Source organism: Dermacentor silvarum, chromosome 3, assembly GCF_013339745.2.
Source record: "Dermacentor silvarum isolate Dsil-2018 chromosome 3, BIME_Dsil_1.4, whole genome shotgun sequence".
NCBI lineage: Eukaryota > Metazoa > Arthropoda > Arachnida > Ixodida > Ixodidae > Dermacentor > Dermacentor silvarum.
In genome coordinates, this window is record NC_051156.1 from 11,637,817 (window position 1) to 11,656,247 (window position 18,431).

Consider the following 18,431-nt stretch of genomic DNA (forward strand, 5'->3'; position numbering starts at 1 on the left):
ACCAAACTGAGTGAGAAGAATAGTCTTGTAGTGAATGCCATCCACGCGCCGCTATAACTGGCCCGCGCTTAAGTAGCGCCACTCTTCAACACCATGTCAAGCACCTGAAAGGCAAGTCTGTTGGCACACGCGCCTCCCCGTGTCTCGTGAGACAATAAAAAAGTTTAGTCTTTGTTTGGAACTCATCACTCATGGTCTCATTGCTCGTCGCCCACGCTAGCAACCAACAGTCTGTTATATCCGAAAATATGTTATATTTGGATCCATTGTAACGGGCATGGACTCTACCTTCACGACGACCCACAATGCACATCGGACTGCACAAAGGGTGAACATGAAATGCACACGCGACCTCGGCCACCACTATGTTTCAAGTAAACTTCAATTTAATGGAGCACTACACTGAGCAAAAGTTTGCATGTAAGTGAATTATTTGCTGTTCTGGTGCTCTAAAAAACAATGAAATCAATTTTACCATCACGATTAGTTTTTTATGACTGCTCGATTATTTGGACATTTTCACAGCAATGACCGTGTCCTAGACAATCACTTGGCGACAGTAGATGTTTTCATGTCAGACACTAGTCGGACACTAGTGGTTGCCCTATTCTGCATAGCAGCCTTGGCACAGTTCGAGGCTTCTGTGAGTAGCCGTAAGTCTGCCTCGTGTAAGGCCCGCACCCTGTAAAAAAATCGGGAAGAAAAATTGTGGGCCTTACACAAGTAAATCCAGCATTTGACACTAAAGTATTCAAATTAACATATAAGCTGAAATTACTCTATATTTACGCACTCGTCATATTTCTTAATCAAAGCAACGGTTAGAGCATTACTCTTGAACCGCGAGTGCCAAACTGTTTCGCTGTTGCAGATCATGCGTGATCCAGACACGGGCAACTCCAAGGGTTATGCTTTCATCAACTTTGCCAGCTTTGAGGCATCAGATGCAGCCATTGAGGCCATGAATGGCCAGTACCTGTGCAACCGGGCCATCACTATCTCATACGCCTTCAAGAAGGACTCCAAGGGCGAGCGGCATGGATCAGCAGCAGGTGAGTCATTGGCAAATAGATTGTCGCTGTGTGGAATACTATGTGAAATACCATAAGCACGCTTCCCCACACACGAAAAGGATTCTGCATTATTGAGGCTCTGATACAAACTGCAGTGAAATTCTGATCATACGATTTTCTCGCGACCGTGAAAAAACGTAGTATAATCCGACTTCGGCGCCATGACGATAGCGTCGTCGCACTTCGGGCGACACTATCAGCCGCGGGGGCGGCATTGACGCGAAAGCGTGGCTAGCTTTATTTAATTCGTACTGCCAATGTGAAGACATCGTCAACACGACTGGAAACCGTACCTTTCGTCGCCGACTCAAGTTCAACAAAATGATTTTTTTTTCTCAAACTTGCTTTTTTCGATTGCTCAATATTTGGAAAATTTTTGAGGCCCCTCCCGTGTAAAAAAATTGATCGGTAACTGTACTTATTTCCATAAAAGATTAAATTTCAATACAACGAAATTTCGATATAACGAAGCAAATTGTTGATTTTAGCGACTTCGTTATATCGAGGCTTAACTGTGTTCACACACCCCTGCTATTTTTCTTTTTCGTGAGATTGAGCTTATGGTGTGCATGTTATGAGCCTGCCTGTTGTTTTATTTCTAGATGTATATCATGTTATTTTTTTCTCTCTCATTATCGCACATTCTTTTGGTTATATCTATGCTTCAGTCACTTGTGATTTGCTGACTTTGGCTATTATTTTCTATATTCATGTAATGTTGCCCCCTCCTGCATGGGCCTGCAGTATTGTGTAGACACACTGCAGTAACCGACAAATGCAGTATAAGCGGTGGTGCCGTTCCCAGTTGCGATGGCCGATTGGTGTTACCGGGTTATTCCTGGCCCATACATAGAAAACTCCTTGGCCCATACATGGGGCCAATAAGTTCTCGATTTTATTTTTCTTTACACAGCACAGTTATGAAATGCACATTTCATGAGAAAATTCCTCTTACATCTTACAAGAGCTCGCAAAACAAAGGAACAGCCATTTCAAGCCAGATATATATTTAAAACGCAGGTATAACGGCAGTCGCCATATCTCCAATACGAACATCATAGGAATGCAAGGTGGCATTCACTTAAAGGGTACTTCACTTATTACAGCAATGACCAATAATGCAGGCATTTTGTCAACAGGTGCCCACGCATGTCGCAACAGCTTTTGCAAAATATCAACGTTAAAGGGACGTTTATAAACCGACGTAACATGAGCGCGCGCGCACACTACGTCACGTTGGCGAAAACGACCCCCTCTATAGTTGGGCGCACTGGCGCAGCCAACGTAACCGGCGGCTTCGGCGCGCCCCGACGTACCCGGCGCCGAATTGGCTCCTGACCCATTCGCGCGCGCGTTGGTCGCGTCGACTGCGCCGACCCACAATGCATTTCGTGCGAAGAAATAAAGGCACCTACGCTGCTTCGCCGACGGTCGCAGACGGCCGTTCAAAGCGGCGCGTGAGCTTGGGATCATTCTGCGCATGCTCCGGAGATAACAGCCGACGGCGCGCGCGTCGGAGTACAGAAGAGATGGCGTTTCGGCTGGCGCAGCGCAACCGGCGTAGCGTGGCTGACCGCGAACGATGCTGGCCCGCGCGCCGATAAAGTCGGACTATAAACGGGCCTTAACACAACATATTTGGGAAAATATCTGTGGGCAGTAGCACAAAATGGTAATGACACACTAGCAGCAGCGAAGTGTGTAGCATGTGACATAGCGGCACCAGAACGTTTTGACAAAACAGTCGCTTCAGTATTTCGGTATTTTATTATTCACAGAGCACGGCACTACACTGAGACACGACATTAAAACAAATTTATTCAACCTTGTTTTTCAAAGCTGCAGGTCATTGAAACAGGTGTTGAGCTTGTACTTTGCTTATATATACATAATTTTGTTGATGGTGAACACTGCTTAAATCCAGACCGAGGCATTGACACAGTAAAGGAATGTCGTATTTATTAAAATCTAAGCCGATAATTTTTTTAAAATGTACAAAAGTAGGCCGTCAGCTTAGGTTTGAGGATGCGGTTTGGCCGCAACTCAATGCCACCTAGCAGCCACAGACTTACAGCGGGCAAATTGGTGGCTGGTGTGCGCCATTTTGGTTTTTGTTTTCTCAAAGCGTCTCATTCTGAGCAATTATCTGAAAGTGTTGCACTGGGACCTCATTCGCATAGCGGCCGCATTTCGATGGGGGCGAAATGCGAGAACACCCGTGTGCTTAGATTTAGGTGCACGTTTAAGGACCCCAGGTGGTCCAAATTTCCGGAGTCCCCCAATGCAGCGTGCCTTATAATCAGATCGTGGTTTTGGCACGGAAAACCCCATAAAAAAAACTCGTTCTCGAGGCGAAATGGCACCCGCCAAATGATCCCACTGCATGGCAGCCTTTAAGCGAAGGGTTGTTTTGAAAGCAGAGAAAATATCAAACCACCAGACCCAGCGCAAGTTCTGCATACAGTGCAGTCCACTTGTAACGATACCACATCTAACAATATATCTGTTATAACGATGAGTTGACTTTGGATTATAAACTTATGCATTAGGGTTATGAGAGAACCATATATAAGGATATGTTATTCACCGCATATCGGATATACAGTCAACGTGCGATTTTTCGGACTCCCTAGGGGCGCTAAAATGTCCGAAAAATCGGGCAGTCCGAAAAAAAAACAAATGCGTGCCTTTTACTGCCCCCAAGGGCTCAAATCGCCACAGGCACATCTGAAATAGCTCTGAAGGCCTGCCAGTATGCTTATTTGGCATATCGTAGCTCTTACTGTGATAGTAGGTGGCGGGTGCACAATTAACGAATACATACCGTGTCTCGTGACAACTTCCCCTTCCCAATCTTAGTATGCTTCACCGCGTAACAACGCTGTACTGAGGCAAAGCTGACTTTTAGGAGCTGGCATTATGCAACGCACTGTGCTTTCCGAGCTTCGAAGCCATTGGTGAGGATTACAAAGATGGAGTCGGCACCATTGCTAACAGCGGTAAATTGTTTCAATGCAAAAAAAAGAGGGCACTGAACAGCAAGAAGCTTGGTAACGAACGTCAATGTAGCTAGACCTAGCGTTGCCGCGGTGGGGGCTACAGCTGCCAGCGGATCTGCGTGTGAGAGCTCCAGTTCGAGGAAGCGAGATAATCAAAATGGCAGCAGTGGTGGCTACAATTAATGCCGTTTCAGACCTGCAGTCATGGCAAAACGACAAAGGTTTTTTGCGTCCGAAATTTCCGACGATTGACTCTGTGGGGTACGTGGTGGTGCCGCAAAGGCGTCCGAATTATCGGGCATGTCCGAAGAATTGGTCGTCTGGAAAATCGGTCGTTCACTGTAGTGCTCTGAATTTCGCCTTCTGGATGGCGTTTTTCATGCAAAATAATTTTATCAGGGGATTTGCATTGCTAAGTTCACCTTAAACGAACGATGCTGAGATGAGGCACAAAGTTTGCCTATGCGAGTTTGTATCTGATGCCATTTTCGCAGAGCGCATCGCCACCCGCCCGCCTGCGCGCCGATTCCGAAAACCATGGAGAGAGCATTGCAAGTTGGCACAGCGTGCCACAAGATAGCGCTAGCTGCTTCGCTTCCGCGTTGCCAGCAATCGTGCAAGCGTCCGGAGAAGAGAGAAAAAAAAGCAATAAGCCATGGCAAAAAGTAAACTGCGCCCACGCGCCCTTTATACAATCTCTCTTCCTCTCAGCGAGCGCGGAAATGCACCGCGAAAGAAGCTTGAAACCCCAGTGGACTGCCGAAATGGCACTGACATAGTGCAGTGTTGTCTCTTGAGACGAAGCTGCTAGGTTTACAAGACTTAAAGACGTATGAGCTCGCGCAGTCAATTATATCGACGATTCTGAATACTGGGAGCGCTGCGATCATGAAGGCTGGAACCAGTGACCATGCCGATCAACGGAAAAGATGGGCTTTGTGCTAGGGCGAAAGCCCCCATGGTGCATGGTGGAAGCTGCTGACATTACCGAGCTCTGGGACCACGTCGCTACTGACGATGAAACAAGTGGTTCTTCGACGGAGGAGTTTCTGGGTGCAGATAGTGCTGCCTCATTCTGCAAAGGGATCTCTGACGAGGCTATCGTTGTCGCGACAGATGGCGAAGTTGTGCGACGGAGGCGACGACAGCAGCGGCACTGACGACGAGATTGACAATGGCCGGCCCAGCCTGTCTTTGACACCAACCCCGATGCTCACCCAAAGTGCACTGTCATTGATCGTGTCACTGATTGATTTCATGCATGCTAAATTATTGCTTGTAGTGCTCGCACAGCAGCTGGACACGATGCACACCGCGGTTGTGAACCTGGAGCTTCCACAAAAGCAAGTGCAGGTTGCTGACTGTTTCGGCATACCCAACGTGTGACGCGCTGTTTAGAAGTGTAAATAAAAATTTTATTTTTCACAGCCTGCTTCCTACGTCTATATTATAGCGCAAATGGCAAATTTGTTTACAGAGCTACAAAGGTATGTTCGGCAGCTTTTCTTTTTTTTTCAGAGCGATAATTGGTTATAACAATCGGACTTTTCATTCTTCTTGATATCGTTATAAGTGGACTGCACTGTGGATGAAGAGAATGTGTGCCGATGGCAAATACAAGGGAAATGAGCACTTGAACTGTGCTGCAACGTGGATATCCTTCACCGGACCACAGAAAGGTTGACACTGTGGAGTGGAAAAAGACGTCACCGACTTCATCAGGACACAGAGAAGTGTGCATGCCCATAACAACGGAGATAACACAGGCGAAGGCGAGGGAGGCCGCAAACGTTTGAGGTGTCGCACGAACCCAGTTCAAGGCCCGCAGTGGCTGAGTTACGCAATTTGTGAAACGGTTCAAAGTCAGCCTGCAACAACGGACTTCAATATGTCAAAAGCTCCCTAGTGGCTTTGAAGAGAAGCTCATTGCATTCCAGCACTACGTTATCAACAAACGACTGAAGAAGGGCTATCGAATGGGTCAAATTGGAAATGCTGATCAGAAACTAGTCTACTTCAATATGCCTGTGGCTTTCACAGTTAACGAAAAGGGCACCAAAGAAGTTAGTCAGAAGTGCAGGCTACAAAGAGCAACGAACAACGGTAATGTTGTAGTGCACTGCCGATGGGTGGAAGCTGCCGCCATACATTGTTTTTAAGTGCAAGACTCTTTCAGCCTGAGAAGTGTTTCCAAGAATGTCGTCGTGCGTGTTCGCGAGAATGGGTGGACAAGTAGTGCAATGATGGAGGACTGGATCAAGATGGTTTGGCAACGCTGTGCATGGGCCCTGTTGCGTAAAAGGAGTTGCTCCTGGTTCTCGACTACTGCAGCGGTCACTTGACTGTTGTCGTGAAGACTGTGCTTTCGCGAGGTGGTAAAGATATAGCGATTATACCAGGAGGCATGATAGCCAACTGCAACCACTCAACGTTGCTATTAACGAGCCGTTCTAGGACAGGCTTCAGAAACATTATGCCGACTGGTTGACATTGCAAGAGCATCAGCTCACTTCAACCGGAATTGTCAAGCATGCTTCGCTGAGCCAGCTTGCAAACTGGATCACGGCAGCATGGGACAAAATTCCAGCCGAAATAACTGTGGGAGCATTCCAAAGTGGTATTTCTAACATGCTGGACGATTCACTGCTGGAAGGAGCAAGCGACAAGGTGCACAGCAATGTTGCGGACAACCGTGAGTAAACGTCGGACATGCCGATGACGAGTGCGCTTGCATAATAAAATGCATGTTATTTTTTCAATCGTGTCAATCAAGCGTTCAGCTTACATTGGAGAAAAGTTTTTTTTTTTTTTTGTTTCCTTGTGAATTTCAAGAGGCAGTGTAGAATCGAGGTCGGCCTACAATCAGTAAATACGCTACTACTGACAGAGCAGCGGAAATGTTGACTATGGCAACAAACTGGTAGGCGAAATTCAGAGCGCTTGACGTTGAACATGCAGTACTCGCCAATAAGAAAATGTAATATTTCATTTTTTTTTTTTTTCGTTGTGGGATCTCACACATGCTCTTGGGACAAAGGAGCGACAACACAGTAGTGCAAACAATCAAAAGGACATTTATTGCACCTTTCATACACTAATGCACACTAGCCAAATTACAACCAATAGAACATTCACACGGGCGCGCGACAAATCGAGGAAGTCCGACAATGCACACTAGCCGAATTACATTCAATAGAACATTCACACGGGCGCACGACAAATCATGAAAGTCCGACTCACCGCGACCCGATAGGCGAGCGAATATGTTCGCCCCATGATATGACACCATCGCCTAGTCGTTCACGTGTACGGTCACGCGAACGGTGGCACGTTCGAACGATCCGTGTTCATTCATACCGGTGTCCTGCTCTTAGCCTCGCGCGACGGTCGCGCGAAGCGGGCCGGCGCACGCGCGAAGTGTTCGTGCATGTTGGCCGCCGATCCCAAAACCAAGAGGAAGCGCTTTCGACCTTTTTCTCCCAAGTCACCCCGCCGTTCGGGGGCGTTAGCATCGCGACACTCGCACCATCTCTCGCAACACGCCGCAACCACTATGACCGCCTCCGGCGCTTAGCCATGCGGTGAAGCCGGGCTACAGGAAACGCGAGCTATGCGGAGAAAACAACAGCTGGGGACGCGCGAGAGTCGCGTATCCCCACATCGTGCAGAAAGAAGAAAACCGAAAGAAATTGTGTACACTGAATGCTTGTAGCCACAAAAACGCTCCTTTCTTGCACAGCGATGCTTTATAAAAATGACACACTTATTCCCATGAGAAAAATTTTAACCGAACGCACACACACAAATAGGACGATGGTTCTTTCAGTACAGTTTGAGAGAAGCTTGGCAGATTCCTGGGTCATTCTGCACGGCTTGGTCGGTTTTACGAGCAACACAGCACAAACGGCAGCTGCTCACAAGTGGTAACTGTCAGCCTTAGTGTCGTAGCTTCATCAGATTCTCAGGGGCAAGTGCTAGCATCTGCGATAGACGAGCTCATTCCTCAACGCAGACTACTTAACATCACCCTAAGCATTTCAACCCATTTAATGGCTGTGGTGTGTTTTATCGTATGCTCTTCTCTCTCTCACAAAAGAGCGAATTGTTGACCCTCACTTTCACTCTGGCGTTAGCAAACTTGATCGGTGCACAGGTGTTGCTTACCATTCAAGAGAAGCATGAAGTGTAAAAAACAGCGCCGAACAAAGCGTAGTGTGCAGCCATTGTTATTTGAGCTTGCCATCGCAAGCGGAGAGGCGTAACTGAGTGCATCCACGGTTCTGGCGCTGCCACTGACTGTTTCGATGAGTACTGCTCTACACTTGAGCACGAAAAATACTTTTGGAGTGTTGCATCTACATGTGAGGTTAATAAAGAATATGACAGAAAATTTGCCGCTATAAGTGCCACAAGTGTCGCCATTTCTTTCTTAGCTTCAGCTGATACTCTTGAAAGTAGCTTCTCATTCATTGCTGTCATTCCCTGTCTTTTTCACCAAAATCTCTGCTGCAAAGAAGCATGCAGATAATGAGAGTTATGCATATTTTGATATCACTACGTTTGACGCTAACCTGGTATGTATTCTGTATTGCAGGTAAAACTAAATTGCCAAATAAGACTCGATTGCCGCACTGAACTGTTGCAGGCGGCAGCAGTGGTACAAACACCCCAGGTGTACACCAGTGCCCCCTTTGTTGATAAAATTGCCGTGTTTCTCTCAACACCGGCGTAACGTTGTGGGTGTGTGCATTGTGCAGAGCGTCTGCTGGCGGCCCAGAACCCCCTCGCCCACTCGGACCGACCCCACCAGCTGTTTGCCGATGCACCCCCTGTGGGTGGGCTTCCCCCACCGCCACCTGTGGCTGGTCTGGCTCCTCCTCCCGTGGCCTTGGGCGCAATGCCACCTGGACCTCCGCCCGGTGAGTTTGTCTTTTGGCAGACCTGTGTAGTCACTGCGACTACTTTTTGCAAGACGTGCATGCAGTTCATTTGCTACTCAGATTCCATTTAGATGTAGAGAACATGTCTTGCGTTTTACCTGTGCTCCTACAAGGCTTATGCAAATATAAATTTTGTGGTTTGAAGTGAAGTCAAAGTGAATAGAAATTAGCGTCCAATAATTTCAAAACAAAAATTTAAATTTCGAAGCGAGTTGTTCGAATAGTGGGATTTGCATAAACCCTTGACACAAGTGCTAGATGTAGACAAATCTGAAGAGAGTTGGTCTTTACTTGTGAAAAAGGAAATTGGTTCATCTCTGGAGTCATTTTATTTTCAAAGTGACATTATTCAGATCATCATCATCATCAGCCTATTTATGTCCACTGCAGGACGAAGGCCTCTCCCTGTGATCACCAATTACCCCTGTCTTGCGCTAGCTTATTCCAACTTATGACTGCGAATTTCCTAACTTCATCACCCCACCTAGTTTTCTGCCGTCCTCGACTGCGCTTCCCTTCTCTTGGTATCCATTCTGTAACTAATGGTACACCGGTTATCCATCCTACGCATTACATGGCCTGCCCAGCTTCATTTCTTCCGCTTAATGTCAACTAGAATATCGGCTATCCCCGTTGCTCTCTGATCCACACCGCTCTCTTCCTGTCTCTCAACGTTAACGATATCTGAATAATCGTTAAGATTATTCAGATATTTTTATGCAAAAATGCAAGTTCAATATTTCTTTCAACTCTAGCAGCACAGAAAATTTCTTTATTGACCCTTTTCGCGGAGCAGTTTGTTCTAGAGAAACGAGATGGCGCTTTCGGCGGTGCACCGTACATTGCCTCGGCAACCACACATGAATAAGAAACCATAACCGCTTCTACCTTGCTTGTGTGCGATCAGCTGTTCGAAATGCAACTGAGTTTTTGCTAACGCACTGTGCTCCAATCATGCTGGATTGAATCATGCAGTAGTTGGCTGCAAAAATAGTGACTGGCATATTAAGGAATGTAATGAATATGTGCGGCCAAGTTCACGGACCGCTGCTGCAACTGTCCGTACATGTTTCCGGCACTTTGAGATGTACGGCTTTCCTCGACGATACAGAAATTTCCTAATCCGCCAGCGTTGTATCGCTAACCTTCAAGGTGAGTACCGCTTGTTGGCAAGAGTGAGTACCGCTTGTTAAACAATGAAAAAGGGAGTAGCGACGCTTCCAGTCATAGTAGTTTTCGCGCACAGTATCTTTCTTTCTTTTTTCTCTCTTTGCTTGTTTTCATTGCTAAATCAAACAATGGTGAGGGCTAAGATAAAAACTGCAGTGAGGCAGTTCGAGGTGCTCTTAGCCCCCATGCTACATGGTGGCAGTGAGTCGCGCAATCAGCAGTATACAGCAACATGATTACATATAAATGTTACAGTACAATAATTAATCAATGTAAGAGAGTTTTCAATAGGGAAACAAGGATATTGAACAATGGCAAGTAAAAACAATGCAAATACAGTTAAACCTGGATATAACGAAATTGACAAATTCCCGAAAAACTTCGTTATAAAGAGGATTTCGTTATATGCAGGTTCGGCACGAAAATTCGAAAAAGAAACGCTTACCGTATTTACTCGATTCTAACGCGCCCTCGATTGTAACGCACACCTGTTTTTCGTTTTCGTCGAAGCACTCATCCTTGGAATGTCACACCAGGTACTGGATGCATGGACGCGCGTCGTTTCGCACAAGCGCGAGGCATCGGAAACGAAGAGCGAGCGTCACGATGGCGTCATAGCGTCGTATAGTGTTACAGTAGAACCCCGCTGTTATGTTCCCGGTTGCTGCGTTTTTTCGGCTGTTACGTCGTGTATCGCCAGTCCCGGCACAGCTCCCATAGAACCCAATGCATTGGTAACCCCGCTGTTGCGTCGCAACTGTGGGACCGTTCTCGCATCATACGTTGTGAACTGCCACCCCGCGCCGGCCCGAGCATCCATTTTGACTTTTCATGTAGCTTGGCTTGGTGGCTTGACGATGGCATTGGCCGCCCAAAGTGCCGGGGGCGACAACTATGACGTATGTTCGGTTTCCGCCACCAAAGTATGGCCCTTGAGATCCGTATTTGCTATCTAAAGATCGTGTCTATGACGCATTGTGGCCCTAAATTGTTTTTGGCTCATAGATGTTTCGTATAAAGTCCAAGGGCGATAACGCAAGCGCCGTGCGCCGTATGCTGTATGTGCGAGTGAAAACGTGCGAGGGGAGCCGACGACCGTGTCTAAATCTCGCGCGCGCAAGAAAGAAAAGCAGGGAGGAAGCCCGCCTTCTTCCGTTGCGCTAGAGGCACCGGCGAGGGAGGAGGGTGTGGGGTCTTGCACATGCTCTTGGGACAAAGGAACGACAACACAGTAGTGCAAACAGTGAAAAGGGCATTTATTGCACCTTTCATACACTAATGCATGCTAGCCGATTTACAATGCATAGAAAATTCACATGGGCGCGCGACAAATCAAGGAAGTCCGACTCGCCGCGACCGGATAGCAAGCAAATATGTTCGCCCCATGCTATGACACCATTGCCTAGTCGTTCACGTGTACGGCCACGCGAACGGTGGCGCATTCGAACAATCCGTGTTCGTCCATACCGGTGTCCTGCTCTTAGCCTCACGAAACGGTCCCACGAAGCGGGCCGGCGCACGCGCGAAGCGTTCGTGCATGTTAGTCGCCGATCCCAAACCAAAGAGGAAGTGCCTTCGACCTTTTTCTCCCAAGTCACCCTGCCGTTCGGTGGCATTAGCGTCGCAACACTCGCGCCATCTCTCGCAACGCGCCGCAACCACCACGACCGCTGCCGGCACTTAGCCACGCGGTGAAGCCAGATTACAGGAGACGCGTGAGTAGCGCATCCCCACAAGGGATAGCGGGCAGCGTTGTACTGTACTCTGGCATCAACTGCGTACTGCGCGGCGGCACGCGGTCGCACGGGCCGTATCTTGAAAGTGATCTGCGTTGGGGCAGAGTCTAGGCAGTGTAGGTGCATTGGCAGCTCGTAGCTTTGTGCATGCTGTGTGTTCTCGGCGCTCAGTTTGCGTTGAAGCGATAGACAACAGCACGAAGGTCACTTCGCTCGCTTCTACAGCGGCGCTTCCACACGCCGCCACCGTTTGACAACGCGCGTGTCCACGCTCATCGAGTGTGATGTGTCACAGCGTCTTCCAGCGTGTCGGCAACATCAACTAGAAAAGGAGAGTGCCGGCTTGGCGGGCTAGGCCAGCTGCAGCAAGCGGCAGGATCAGGTTTAAATGAAAGGAGGGGGAAAGGTCACGCCCGCGGCGGCAAGATTTCCGGGTCGAGGGATGCAGGCCCGCCTCGCACACGCTCGCACACACACACACGTGCGCTCGCTTCGAATTCCGTCGTGGCGGAAAAGATGCTTCCGATTGCTGCTCGCGCAAAAATGACAAAATTTGGGGTGAAATCTCTAGGTTGTCGGCGGGGAAAATTTGTTATTTCGAGCGGGTCTCCCACTGCCACTTCGTTACGTAGAGGTCTCAAATACATTTGCTTCTATGAAGTAACGGCAGGGAATATAAAAACTTCATTATATTTCGGAATTCGTTATATTGAGGTTCGTTATAAGCAGGTTTAACTGTAGTGCACACCACCACATTACATACACTTGGCAATCTACACACATCTACTCCAACTGGCACGGAAACTTACGCCCACTCTTTCGTCAACATGTCAAGAATAATTGAATGGGCGCACACTTAAATATATGCACACTATATACGCACAATAAATGACGGTACCACACCGATCGTGCACGGATGGTTGAAGCTGAATGTTTCGTGATGGTCCACAAGAATAAGCAAGTTACTAGCGATAAGATGTCTTTGCTACAAGGTATTACAATGTACAGAACAGCTATGTTTCGAGCCTTGTGCGCTGCAAGGACAAATCTAACAGAACTGAGCACACCCGCGAGCAATTAGGCAGAAAATAATCAGATATAGTGACCGCACCGAGGAACTTTACTGAGTCAGAAACATGACAAGCCGCTGCTTCGAAATATCTGCCAAATAAAGAGCGAAGAGCAAAACACGCTAATCCTGATTCAGTTCACAAGCGGAAAATTTAGATAGCTTGAAATACCTATTTAGCCCCGCTTTTAGAGCGAGCACCATATATGCTGCACGCGCCGTTTGGACGTAGCTTAATGAGCTCCGAACGCGCTTTTACATGTTCTCCGAAGCTGTGGCCAAATCTTCGTGTGGTCCACCCAGTGACTGGTCGTCTACGGTATCTCCCAAAACAGAGGTTTGCTAAGCCGCGCCGGCATCATACACATCCATTGTAAGCACGGAGGCAACGGACGCATTGAGGCAAGCAATGGACATGCCACCATGTGATCAAACATGGCAGCGCCCACGGGATCACTGCGAAAAGGGTCAATAGGGTCTTGCTCACAGTTGTGCTTCAGTCTACATAGTATTTTGTAGTGGTTAAGGCTGTGGGAGCATTTTGCATTCGCCAGTCTAGCATCGTTGCAACGCTGTGAAGTGCAGCATTGATTGTGCGAGGCCAGCAGTTTATGCTTTGTTGCCAAAATTCGACTTGATGCTTTCTGGTACGCTTAACCCATTCTGCTTTGTAGGCGCATAGGGGGAAATTTTTATTTTTAATTTAACAGGGAAATTGGGGTGCAGGTTATATGTGAATTTTGACTTGAGGTGTGGTTTCACGGCAGCGTGGCTGAAGATATATGGATGATTTTTGCATCCACAAATGAAGAATATTTTAAAGAGATTCGAGCATTGTATGCAGTTATTTCTGCCAGTTATAAGCACGGATATTTTTGTTCTTTCTCAGGTGTTGTGATTGGGGTGCGGTCTGTAGGTGGAAAAATGCACACATTCATTCATTTCAAATTCATCGAAAAATTTGAATATTAAGATTTGAGTTGCAGCGAATATCAAATAGCATAATATTCGTACAAGCCTATTCTAAAGGCACCATTCTAATCTGATTTAATGTTTTCCTTTAGAAACATGCAATACACAAGTTAAATAAGCATGTTTCGTACGCTATAAAATAGACAGTGAACAGTGCTCGTTTGCTTTCATCATCCTCAATCGAAGCAAATAAACTACGAAATTGAAGTTAAAGGATAGCATTTCCTGTGACTACATTGTTAAGTAAACAAGGCAAGTAATTAAGATTCTGTGTACCCTGGAATTTCTCTACTGACAGCGCTTTTGTCATTTGAGGGGGTGTGACTCGTATGTTGCCATTACAGGGGGTTTGCCATTGCCGCCGTTGCCCACCCTGCCACCACCACCACCAATGCCTGGTGGTATGCCTCCCATGCCGCCGCCGTTCCGACCGATGCCACCATTCCCGCCCGGTGGACTGCCCCCACCACCACCGCCCTCCAGTGAGTGTATTCTCCATGCCTGTGCTTTGTACATGTGCTTCGTGAAATCAAGACCATTGCTGTCTGAGCCTGGCATGAGGTAGCTCCCATGCTCTGCACTGGACCAGAGCAGAAGGTGCACCAAAATGACTTTGGACAGTCCCACCCTTGCACGTATGGCATCATCGTCATCAGAAGCAGCGGCCTATTTAGGTCCCATGCAGACAAAACACTCTGCCAGTGATAGCTATCCCTGCAAGTGTCCTGTCCTCATTAGACTGCCTGATCTTTTGCCTAAACTGTGTTTTCCTTCCCCAATAGACCACCAGTTATCTGCTGTCAGCAGTACGTGACCTGCCCAACTCAATTTTTCCTCTTAACCTTAAGTAGAATATCAGCTATGCCCACTTGCTGCCTTCCTGTACTTAACACTACAACTACCATTTTCCATTATTGACCGTTGTGCATTTTTAGCTCCTTTACTAGTTTTTTTTTTTTTTTTTTTTTTCTTGTTTCTTCTCGCCAAGTTTCAGCTCCTTACTATAGTAGGATGCACTGATTGTAGATCTTTGTCTTCACTGGGATCAATAAGCTGCTGCTCATGACTTGACGATGCCTGCCATATGAGCTCCAGCCCATTTTTATTCGCCTGCAAATAAATTTGCATATATGCATACCTGCCAACTCTTCCGAATTTTCCGTAAAATGTACGAATTTGGACCCGTCTTACGATTTTACGAATGTCGGCTCAATTTTTACGGAAAAGTGGTTATATTCGCGAAATAGTTTTTAAAAGATTTAGTAAATTCACACCGTTGCTGGTGGGTAGGGGCGCCACTTACGTAGGAGCGCATAGAGATGGAGGTATGCGCCGTAATCTTTATTGTCTGCAGAGTAAGGAGATTTTTCAATCTGTGACGTTGCCTTCGTCATCGGATTGTTGGACTACCTGACGACGGCTGGAAGTCACTGGTTGTCGTTACTCTCAAAATAGAGGCTCAACTGTACGTAAGTGGCGCCCCCAGAGACGATGGCGATTTCGGGTCGATGCGGCAGGCACAGTTTCGGTATGGGAGGCTGTGGCTAGTCGTCTTGCCTGTCATCTTCGCTAGGCTTTTTTCGCGAGTACAGTAAAAGCTCGTTAATTCGGACACGTCCTTTGGTCCCGGCAGGCGTTCGCGTTATTTAATGCAATGAAACTCTCCTTAATTCGGACGTATTTGGCCGCACATCGGTTAATTCGGACAACTCTCGGTGCTCGGCGAGCGCGGAGCGCCGCAAATGTGCGACGCAAACGAGCTATAACTAGAGTGTACTCTACCATAACGGCATTAGCGTCCACCGAAACGAAGCGAGCGACGGAGTTCAAATCGTACGGGAATGACAGCAACGCCAGAACGCTTCGTGCCTATTTGAGCCTTTAAAGCTTTTATTCTTGCGTTTGCCGGCGCGCATAGCACCGCGTTGGCCACGTGCCTTCCAACCTGGGTAGTCGCCATCCGTGATCGCGTTGATAGCGGCCGTGGTTTCATCCGCAGTGGTTGCGGCAAAAAGTAGTTTCGTTTTCACTCAGTGTTGTGCCGTCAGGGAATGGAATACGAACTCCTTGAAAAGACAAAAAAAAAATTGAGCCGTTCCACGCCGCCGCGCGTTGTTTTCCATCCTTCTCTGCATCGCCAGCCTCGCGCGCCTCTGTCCCGTTGCCCTTCCGCCCCTCCGAACACGAATGGTCCGCGCCCATAGCTCTAAGCCACGCCACCCTCCGAAACATGAATGGACCGTGCCAAAACAACGTTAGCGTCCGCCGAAACGAAGCGACGGAGTACTGGAATGACAACAACGCCGGAAGGCTTCGTGCCTATTTGTTCCTATTCGTGCCTAGCTTGCGTTTACCGCCGCACATATCACCGCGTTGGCCGCGTGCCTTCATGACTGCGTAGTTACCATCCATGATCGTCTTGATAGCGGCCGCGATTCCGTCCACTGCGGTTGTGGCGAACAGTAGTTTCGTTTTGACTCGGTACGCACGTCGGCCGCGTGCCTTCATAACTCGGTAGTCGCCATGCATGATCGCGGCGATATCGACAGCGGTTTCGTCCGCAGTTGCAGCAAACGGTAGTTTCGGTTTGACTATGCGTGCGTCGGCCGCGCGCCTTCAGAACCGCAAGGTCGCCGTGCTTGATCACGTTGACAGCGGTTGCGGTAAGCAACAGTTTCGTTTTTACTCAGTGCAAAGCTGTCGAGGATGGAGAGAGATTGCGGTTGTGAAGAGGAAGAGGCGCACCGTCTACATCGCGATGGGCGGCGACCCGGCGACATTGGCGAAAAAATAAACGGGATGTGCGCGCGCTAGTGAAAAGCACGTCTCAGATGAAGACGCGCGCCGCGGCCGCAATGTGAAGGAAGTCGCGAAACCTTCGCCGCTGCGAGCTCTAATCAGTCGCGAGATGGCGAGAATTGCAGCTTCCGCATTGCGTTTCTGTAAAATAGAAACAGAATTTGCTGATTCATACTGCAAATAAGAGCGTGTTGACGTAGTAAGCATTTGTTTACTGTTGTCTTGATACCCTCGATAATTCGACATTCGGTTAATTGGGACATTTGTTTCGGTCCCGTGAGATCCGAATTAACAAACTTTTACTGTATGACCTGTTTTGTGGGCCTCGCTTTTTTTGTGCGACGTGCTGCTGCATCGGGCGCAGTGCGACTCCGGCACTCCGGTGTTTTGTAGCCGTAGAGGCTGCGAAGTGTGATGGCGTGCTCGAAGCCTCGTCAATACTAGACTCTATCAGTACTTCCAAGTGTGTTTGAAGTCGTACTCCCCGGCAGAATTCCCGTGCACGCCCCCCCCCCCCCCCCCCCGGTCGCGAGTTTACGAATTTGACAGTCTTGAGGTTGGCAGGTATGTAAATGTATTGTGCAGCGTTGTTGTTGCAGAATTTTTTTTATCACGTCACACTGAACCAGTGTGCCCATGCTAAAAAATTGCTCCGAAATAGCCTTCAAGCACTTGTTAAATTCTAGTTACTTTTGGAATCGGAATTTTGATTTATGACCCGATTTCTTTTGCAAACATTGCTGAATACAGTAGAACCTCGGTGATACGAATCATGCGGGGTCGCATGAAATATTCGTATCACCCAAAATTTGTATCATCAAAACATACGCAAAATTAAGAAAAAATGAACTTATTTTTACCAGAAAAAATTGCTGATAGTGGAACCCCGTTGATACCTTCCTCACTGCTGCATTTTCCCGGCTGCTACGTTGCATTTTCGTGGTCCCAACCTAAATCCTACATTGACTTCTATGTATTAAGTTTGTGGGGTGTCACATGTGCTCTTGGGACAAAGGAACGACAACACAGTAGTGCAAACAATCAAAAGGGAATTTATTGCACCTTTCATACACTAATACACGCTAGCCGAATTACTACGCATACAACATTCACATGGGCGTGCGACAAATCAAGGAAGTCCGACTCACCGCAACCGGATAGTGAGCGAATATGTTCGCCCGCATGATAGATACCAACACCTAATTGTTCACGTGTACAGTCACGCGAATGGTGGCGCGTTCAAACGATCCGTGTTCGTCCATCCCGGTGCCGTGCAGAACGTCCGCATTGCTCACCGACCCCACTTCCAAGAGGAGCAGCCTTCTCCCTTTTGCGCCTGCGTAACCCCCGCCGTCAGGTGGTGTTAGCAGCGCAACCCTCGCCTTGTAACGTCCACGCCGACCGCCGTCGGCGCTTAGCCACGCGGAGAAGCGGGATTACAGGAGATGCGAGCTATGCAAAGAAAACCACATCAGGGGACGCGTGAGAGTCGCGCATCCCCACAAGTTCCCCTTGTTACGTTGACAATCGGTAATTTTCCTGCATCTTACGTTGCGTTTATCTTAGTTCTATTGAATTAACGAAACCTCAATATAACGAAGTTGTTCGCTGCAAGTACAGCTTCGTTATATCGAGGTTTGACTGTATTTTCATCTTGCCCAAATCGTCAGCGA

The 18,431-nt window shown here is 47.9% G+C and overlaps 1 protein-coding gene across 2 annotated transcripts in view; it reads left to right on the top strand.

Moving 5' to 3' along the window:
* Positions 1-18,431, top strand: part of LOC119445318 (splicing factor 3B subunit 4-like) — a 46,701-nt gene that overhangs the window by 20,787 nt on the left and 7,483 nt on the right. For both annotated transcript variants that reach the window (XM_037709632.2, XM_049663209.1), the window contains exons 5-7: positions 872-1,052; positions 8,830-8,991; positions 14,304-14,441. In XM_037709632.2, the coding sequence (XP_037565560.1) occupies positions 872-1,052; positions 8,830-8,991; positions 14,304-14,441 (481 nt within the window). The remainder of the gene's footprint in view (positions 1-871; positions 1,053-8,829; positions 8,992-14,303; positions 14,442-18,431) is intronic.